Genomic DNA, 9,247 nt, shown 5'->3' with positions numbered 1-9,247 from the left:
GCATATAATGTGTGTTCATTTAAGTATTCAACAAGTCTTTTACAATTTATTAAAAAAAATAAAATGTAAAATGAAAGTTATCTATTTTCTGTCTAAGTGAGTTGCAATCTAGGCGGGTCTTGACGGGCTAGGCGAGTGACTCAGTAGGTTTAGGCACCCTTTCTTAATTTTCAAATGCATAGACATTAATCGGGGTGGTGACTGGCCGCCTAGGGCCTAGGCGGTGCTAGTGGGGATTTTTAGAACAGTGAACAAAATATCATAAATTCCAAAAGTCATGATATAATATGAATAATACTTGACTACTCAAAGGACGAGTATGAGTGCCAACTCAAAAATGTTCTTTGCTGATTCATAGAACTACATGTTTGTGATCAGATGTCCTGAATTGGTAAAAGCATTACGAATTGTCTATGTATTTGCTATAATAGATTGACTAAACAACTTAGTTTTAATTCATTTTTTGCATAGGTGATCTTTACAGTATGATTCATAATATGAATGGTTCCAATCATAAACACAAAGCTCTATGGTTCAAACATGAGTAATTTTGAGTAGGAGTTCCTACTCATTGTTGAATTGCCAACATTATTCATATAATATAGAATTAGGGGAAATCTTGGATGGGAAGAGTTTAAGAAGGAAAGTTTCAACAAAATTAATATTTAAGTAAATCCAATATAAGTATTCTTGTTGCTTATGGTGTTGCACTTCATGCTCATGACAACAACGTTATAGAACTTATGGAATGGAAAATCGAGTGGCCGAATGAAACAAGGTGAATGTGCTTGGTGTTTTTTCTTTTTTTTTGGGTCAAAGTGTGCTTGGTGTTTCGCAAACCGTCTATGTATGAATTAACTTTGATGTTGCCATGTTATTATTGTTTACGATACAACCAAATATTTCTTAATTGTTCTTGTAAAGTTGTAATTTTTATCACCTAGCTCCAGCTAGATTATAATTTTTTTAATATTGAATTCGTATTTAACTAAGCTCTTGATGTGGCCTTGATCATTTAAAATGATTTGTTTTCAGTGCTTTTTTATAACACCTACGATATTCTTATAAACTAGCTAGGAATAGGACTATAGGTGAAGAATTTGAACTCGAGAAAGAGCAGGTGAAAAAAAAATTAAGCTTGTTTGAACTTCCTAATAAGAAACACTTCTATTTCCTTGTTTAAAAGAACTTACAGAAGGATTAAGGATTGCAATTTGGAGATTACTGACACACCTCGACCGAAATCAAGGCGTGCGTCACGCCTTGATTTCGGTCGAGGTGTGTCAGTAATCTCCAAATTGCAATCCTTGAATCCTTCTGTAAGTTCTTGTGACGGCCAACACGTCTTGATTTCGGTCGGTGTGTGTCATTACAGAGCATGTTTAACTAGGGAAAAAAAATTACAACTCATGTGGTAGCTTTGTAACTATTAATTTATTGACAATCCTAAAAGATGACATTAGAATTAGACCACGGTGCCACCACTGGCATAGTCATAATTATCACCAATTTCACAATTTATGGTCACTACCACCTCTTTATCTTGCTGTCGCTTTTATCATCACGGTCATTGTTCTTTCCACCACCATTATTTTTGTCAGTAACCAAGACGATCATATACTCTCAAAAAACATTTAGCATGTAGTACGTTTATTTGGATATTAAATACAAAGTCTATTATCACACGCTTACAAATTGACTTTGGTATGTAAAATAAGTTTTTTTTACAAAAAAATTGATTTAGGAAATTGCATTTTTTATTTATATATTGTTTTATAAAAAAAGGTTATTCAAAAAGAAAATGGAAGTCACCTATAAACCATTCACTAAAGTGGAGTGTTTTTGTTATTTTTTCTAAAGTTTTTAATTTTAACTCTTTTTAATTTACTTGTAATTTTGCAGTTCTTCAGGGGTAATATATTGTAGTTTGATTGTTTCCCCATTATGGGGACCTGAGGTGCTGCCTTTATATACAGAGATAGAGATACTTATATGGGCTCGGAATATGTAAAAGCGCTTATATTTATATTCATCGAATTTTTATGAAAAATGCAAGTGTTTCCTAAAGGAATCGTACATCAGATACTTCTTTTAAAAACCACTTCAAGTGATGATTTCAACCTAGAAGCACTTATAACCTTTCTTTGTCAAGCATTATCAGAAACACTATTATTGATCTAAAAGCGTTTTTAGTTACTTTCAAAGTGACTTCCAAACATGCCCATAGATTAATTGAAACAATGGTACGTAGGTGAGACACTGAAATATATAGAATGCCCTGGTGGTTTTGTAAGTGACATTCCTTCTCCTGTTAAATGTTTAACATATATCATATTATTTAGGGTTTTTATCACCATGATACACTGTTTTTCTTTACTGATTAAAATCGTTATCACACACTTCAATGGCGCAACTGGGTCACTTGCAAAAGAGCATGCATGATGATGCATGCAGACGCGTAATGGAAACCTCAAATCCTCAGAATGATTGGCTGCTCCATTGTCCTCATTCAACTAAGAAATTAAGTATGCACCTAATTTCACGTCTCCTATGGCTATTTTTTAATATTTTTTTAATATTTTTTATTTTGTCTTTTGTATATGATATTCTTTCGTTCAATCATCTATGTTTTACAATCTTTGTCCAAAAAAAGAAAAGTCTATGTTTTAGAATCAACAGAAAATTATTTGGGAATGCTTTTAAAATATTTAAAATATCCCATGATGTTATCCCCAAAGTAATGAAGGGTATGAGTCTTTGTCAAACCACAAAGTGATAAAGTCCTTGACCTATTATTTCCCCACCAGCAGAACAGATTTGTAGCAATTTTTTCTGTAACTTCTTTTTCAAGTTATAAACCAACTTGATATATATATATATATATATATATATATATATATATATATATATATATTTTTTTTTTTCAAATTACTTTCATTAAGGAGAAGGAGCGAGTGTAAAATTATTACAATAATTCAGGAAAATAAGTTTCAAACCTAGAACGCATGGGTAAAAACCCAAAACCCTAGCCACCAGCTAAGATATTAGAAATCCTTTTACTTGGTCAAATAGACAAGAAAGGACTTGATCTTTGAGAGATTAGGTAGAACTGTTGTAAGGTCAAGTGGAAGGAAGCATAAATACCACGAACTTAGTGGCCTAATTCCTCCTATTGTGCAACTTGCCCAAGTTGGCCTCAGCTTCGCAACTCACGGTCGTGCCTACCTGTTCTCGACTGAGTCCATCTTGCGTCGCGGGTTCCAGCCATGCCAACCTTGCTCTGCAACTCCCATACATGACAATGCCTGCTACGTGGATCCCAGCCGCGCCTATCTTGCACCACGATTCCCAGCCGTGCCGACTTATGCTCCACGACTCCCAACCACGCCGACTTATGCTCCACAACTCTCATTTGCACCTATCAGACTCACGACACTCTAGACTTCAAAGTATTCAACGACAAAGAAGAACATGAGGCTTTAACCAGCAACCCCTCGGCTAGCAAAAGACTTAACGATGAGGAAGTTTGCAATCAATTCAAATTCTCAGTTGACCACCAACTAAGCCTCAAGGGAGCACATGGTAAAACATCTAAGGATGGTGCAACACTTGGACAAGGTCTGAGAACTGTTTGAAGTCTCAAGAAGATCGCCGAACAAGACATCACATGCATATGATTATATTATGCAGCAGTCCAGCTGTCCTCAGCTGCACTCACAACAATGACTTCCATGCTCTCTAGTGCGAAAGGGTAAACTAATATCCTGACACCTATTTGGGGCTGCTCTCTAGTGTGAAAGGGTAAACTAATTCTCCAACACCCATCTGGGTCTTCTCATCAATGTGAGAGGGTAAACTAATTCCCCAACACCTATATGGGTCTGCTTTTTGATGAGAGAGGATAAACTAATCCCCGACACCCATCTAGGTTTACTCTCCCACACGATAGGGTAAACTCATCCCACCAACTCTCAGCTTGGTCTGCTCTACAGCGCGAGAAGGTAAACTAATTTCCCGACACACATCTGGGTCTGCTCTCCAACAAGGAGGTAAACTAATTCCCTGACACCCATCTGGGGTCTGCTCTCCAGCGCAAGAGAGAAAACTAATTCCTCAACACCCATTTGGGTCTACTCTCCAATTGGGAGAGGGTAAACTAATCCCAGTACGCGCCATTGGGGTATAAAATGCTCTCTCCCTGGGAGAGGATAAACTAATCCCCCTACACCTCGTTGGGGTATACAATGCTCTCCAACATGTTCTAAGCGTATAGACCAGCTGATATTGAAATTGAATTGGAGCTTGTGGAATGATGCCATGTGAAATGTATTGGAAGAAGTTCTAGGGTTAGTCTAAGTTAAATCCCAAACCCTAGTCGGCAGACATAGGTGTATGTATGGTGCATTGCAGTCTAACAACTAAGTATGGCTGTCATGGTTGTGTATGGCTGTCATAGTTGTCATTCTCACTAATTCAAGGGATTTTCTACCTTGCTTTAGTTGTTAGCAGATTGCCCTTACCTTTAGTTGTTGGTAAAGCATAAATCAAGGAAGTGTTGCCCTTGATTTCTGCTTCTGTTTTCTCCTTTTCTTCCGCTCATATATATGAGCTTTCATTGTATCTTGTTTAATGTAATGAAATATAGACATTCAAACTTCAATATGGTATCAAAGCAGTGATCTCCATCGATCTGCTTCTGAGTATCGTCTTCCTGTTTCTCCTTCTTCTCCATCATGGCTGAAAGGAGCTCTGTGCAAGGCGAAGAAGTAAACTCGCATGATGTGTCTTCTTCATCTCATCTAGACGTTGATATTAATCCAAATCAACGTCTCAGTTCGGTCCTACTAAATGAGTTCAACTATCTCCCGTGGGAGAGGGCTGTCACACTTGCGTTAGGAGGACGATCGAAGCTTGGTTATGTTAATGGCGCGATTCCAGCGCCTAATGTGTCCTCATCAGGTTACAATGATTGGCTGTGCAAGGACCAGCTGGTCATGTCATGGCTGCTCAATTCTATGGATCGAAAAATTGCAGAAATCTTCAGCTATGCAGAATCTTCGTACGTTCTCTGGAAAAACCTCAAAGAGATGTATGGGAATCAGAACAACGCAGCTCGAGTGTTCCAACTAAAGAAGGATATTGCTAGTCTACAACAGGAAGGGAACTCATTTGTGCATCATCTTGGCAAGTTGACCACCATGTGGAACGAGTTGAATGTTTATCGGCCACACACCATTGATGCTGTCGTGTTGATCAAGAGAGCTGAGGAAGATAAAATCTTTCAGCTTCTAGCAAGTTTGAGCTCTGAATACGAAGATCTCAGGAGTCATGTTCTCATGAATCCTGAACGTCCCTCCTTCTCAAGTGTGTGTGCCACTATTCAAAGGGAAGAAACTCGCAGAAAAATCATGACTGTGGAATTAAAGTCAAATATACCAGAATCTAGGGTATATTTCTCAAACCACAGGGCTAGTGAAGAGAGAAGATATAAAGGAAAGAAACCTACTGTGAAGTGTAGCTATTGTGATACTGGTGGACATACACGAGACCATTGCTGGATTCTCCATCCTGAACTAAGGCCCAAGCACTCGAGAGACAGCAACAAGAGCTTCACTAGAGGAGCACACAACCCATCACCCAAGGCAAACAAAACCATGACTTCTCATTCCGAGGAAGCACAGATGTTCACATCTAATCCGGCCATGCTGATAAATGAATTTGCTGCCTTTCTTCACAAGAAACAAGGTGGTGGGGAGAATGAAGGATCAACCAGTCAGGTTGACAACAAACCAGCTGCTCTACTTGGACAGCTTGCTGGTTTTTTGGCTGGGAAAGAAGGCATGACACAACAAGATATTCCAGGTATCTTGCGATCATTCTCAACTGCTCTTAAAATAGGTAATATACATGATTATTGGATTATAGATTCAGGAGCCACTGATCATATGACCAACAAGTCCACAAATATGTATGATTTTAAAAAACTTTCATGTCCATCCCAAGTGTCAGTTGCTAATGGCAAGGGTGCCATGGTTGTAGGGAAAGGAAAAATACATTTGATCTCTAGTAATGTCGAGTCAGAGGCCCTCTATGTCCCTTCATTCCCTTTTTAGCTTTTATCTGTTGGAAAAATCACAAACTCACTAAATTGTACTGCCATCTTTTCTCCCAAAATTGTGATTTTTCAGGACATCACCACCAAGAAGACGATTGGTGAAGGTTTTTTTCTAAACGGCCTTTACTACCTTTCCAAGCATGTTCAAACTCCCAAGGCTTTTCATGTCACCTCAAGCCTGATTCAAGAACAACAACTTTGGCATCGACGCCTTGCACATCCTTCTGATAAAGTCTTATCCTTTTTGTTTCCAAACCTGTGCAAGGTTACAAGTTCTTGTGATGTGTGTCATTTTTCTAAATTCACTAGGTTACCTTTCACATCCTCCCTATCTAGGGCTAGTAATCCTTTTGAAATCGTGCATTCCGATGTTTAGGGACCAGTTTTAGAGTCATTTGATGGATACAAATACTTTGTAACCTTCGTGGATGATTTCACAAGGATAACTTGGTCATATCTTTTGAAATTTAAAAGTGAAGTGCTGGAAGTTTTTCAAGATTTTCATAGACTTGTAAACACTCAATTTGATTCAAATATCCATGTCTTACGATCAGATAATGGCTCCGAATATATGTCCCATAATATGTCTCATTATCTAAGCACACATGGCATATTACATCAAACCAGTTGTGTTGGAACGCCCCAACAAAATGGGGTAGCAGAAAGGAAGAATAGAGACCTGCTTGAAAAAACTAGGGCACTGATGTTTCACTCGAACATGCCGAAAAAATTTTGGTCTCAAGGTGTCCTTACTGCTGCATATCTTATCAATAGATTGCCCAGTAAGGTCTTGAATTTTAAATCACCTTATAAGATTCTGAAAGGCAGACAGATAGATTTGTCACACTTACGGGTATTCGGATGTACATGCTTTGTTCACATTCAAGCACAGAAACGTGACAAGCTAGAACCACGGGCTGCAAAATGTGTTTTCTTAGGCTACTCTTCTACTCAAAAGGGTTACAAATGTTACAATCTCACAACTAAGAAGATGGTTGTCTCAAGAGATGTAAGATTTGAGGAACCAATGCCTTACTTCACTCAATCTCTGGACTACTCTCAAGAGGGGGAGAAAATGCTTGACTTGTTTCCAATGCCATATCCATATGAAGAAGATGCAACGGATGTCTTAAGGGACCAAACACTGGATGAGGTCCATTCTCAGCCAGTGGCCCCTGATGAACTTATCTCATCTGAACCCTCAAGAAGTCCTTCCAACCAAGAGACTGCTCAACTACAAGTGGCTCAACCTTCCACAGTTCGTCGAAATCCTTCCCGTGAGAGGAGACTCCTACCCAAGTTAAATGATTATGTAACTTATAATGTCAGGCACCCCTTGACTTCTGTTATTAATTACAGCAAAGTGTCACCTTCATTTGCTGCTTTCCTTAATACAGTTACCAAGACCTATGAACCTCAAAGCTTTCAAGAAGCTAGATTACATAGCGAATGGAGGGATGCTATGGCAGAAGAGCTTCAAGCTCTTCACGAGAACAACACCTGGACCATCATGAAGCTTCCTAAGGGAAAGAAGGCTGTAGGAAGTCGATGGGTGTACAAGATCAAGTTCCATTCAGATGGCACGATTGAAAGACACAAGGCTCGATTGGTTGCTCGTGGATTTACTCAGACTTATGGAGTGGATTACAAAGAGACCTTTGCACATGTGGCAAAGATGAATACAGTGAGGGTGCTGTTATCTGTTGCCATTAACAATGCATGGCCTCTCTTCCAAATGGACGTTAAAAATGCTTTTTTACATGGGGAACTAGAAGAAGAAGTTTTCATGAAAATCCCTCCGGGTCATCCTCAATCAAACAATCCAGACTTGGTGTGCAGACTTCATAAATCCATTTATGGACTCAAGCAAAGTTCCCGAGCATGGTATGCCAAGCTCAGTCACGTCCTAGAGGGAGTTGGTTTCTCTCGGAGCAATGCAGATTCCTCTCTATTTGTGCGATCGGGCACATCTGGTAAACTTGTTGTACTTATTTATGTCGATGACCTAATTGTTATAGGTGATAATGTTTCTGAGATTAGTGCTCTTAAGCAATATCTCAGTCACAAATTTGCTATCAAAGATCTTGGAACTCTTAAGTATTTCTTAGGCATCGAGGTGGCACATTCCCACAAGGGCTGTTTTCTAAATCAGCGCAAGTACATCATTGATCTTCTTCATGAGGCAAACATGACAGATTGTAAACCTGCTCGGACACCCTTGAATAGCAACTTGAAGCTGCAGTTTCATGGTGATCTCATTCCTAATATAGAGTATTATCAGCGACTGGTTGGCAAGCTCATTTACCTAACTATCACTTGTCCTGATATAGCATATGCTGTGAGCCTTGTTAGTCAGTTCATGCATGCTCCAAACACATATCACATGAAGATTGTTCACCGTGTGCTTCGTTATCTAAAGGGTTCTATTGGTAGAGGGATCCTTATGCGCAATAATGGTCATACTCAGATATCAGGATATACAGATGCAGATTGGGCAGGGAACTCTCTCGATCGCAAGTCTATCACTGGTTTTTGCACATTCGTAGGGGGTAACCTTGTCACCTGGAAGAGCAAAAAACAAAGTGTGGTTGCACGCTCAAGTGCAGAAGCGGAATATCGTGCTATGGCATCAACGGCATGTGAACTTAGTTGGCTCAAAACTCTACTCTTGGACCTAGGGTTTCCTCATCCGCAACCTATGTCTCTTCATTGTGACAATCAAGCAGCAATGCACATCGCATCAAATCCTGTCTTCCATGAGCGAACTAAACACATTGAAGTTGACTGTCACTATGTTCGGAATCAAGTGCAGTCCAAGGTAATTGCTACACACTTCGTTCGCAGTCATGATCAGCTTGCAGATATCTTCACCAAAGGACTGTCATTTACCACTTTTCATCACCTCCTATCCAAGCTCGGATTAATTGATCCCTTTGATCCAGCTTGAGGGGGAGTATTGGAAGAAGTTCTAGGGTTAGTCTAAGTTAAATCCCAAACCCTAGTCGGCATGCATAGGTGTATGTATGGTGCATTGCAGTCTAACAACTAAGTATGGCTGTCATGGTTGTGTATGGCTGTCATAGTTGTCATTCTCACTAATTCAAGGGATTTTCTACCTTGCTTTAGTTGTTA

The 9,247-nt window shown here is 39.2% G+C and overlaps 1 protein-coding gene across 1 annotated transcript; it reads left to right on the top strand.

Annotated features, from left to right (window-relative positions):
* The first annotated feature begins 4,733 nt into the window (after positions 1-4,733).
* LOC148697470 (uncharacterized) lies at positions 4,734-6,113 on the top strand. The gene has a single exon (XM_088691932.1). It carries the CDS (start codon positions 4,734-4,736, stop codon positions 6,111-6,113), a length of 1,380 nt encoding a protein of 459 aa, XP_088548058.1.
* The last annotated feature ends 3,134 nt before the right edge of the window (positions 6,114-9,247 follow it).

Source organism: Pyrus communis, chromosome 4, assembly GCF_041283825.1.
Source record: "Pyrus communis isolate YQ-2024b chromosome 4, ASM4128382v1, whole genome shotgun sequence".
In the NCBI taxonomy this organism is placed as follows: Eukaryota; Viridiplantae; Streptophyta; class Magnoliopsida; order Rosales; family Rosaceae; genus Pyrus; species Pyrus communis.
The sequence above is the reverse complement of the archived record's forward strand: the minus strand, read 5'-3'. Positions and strand labels throughout refer to the sequence as shown.

What these genes read in the sequence shown, in the direction of transcription:
- LOC148697470 (XM_088691932.1), top strand. Translation starts at nt 4,734, where the DNA reads ATGGCTGAAAGGAGCTCTGTGCAAGGCGAAGAAGTAAACTCGCATGAT.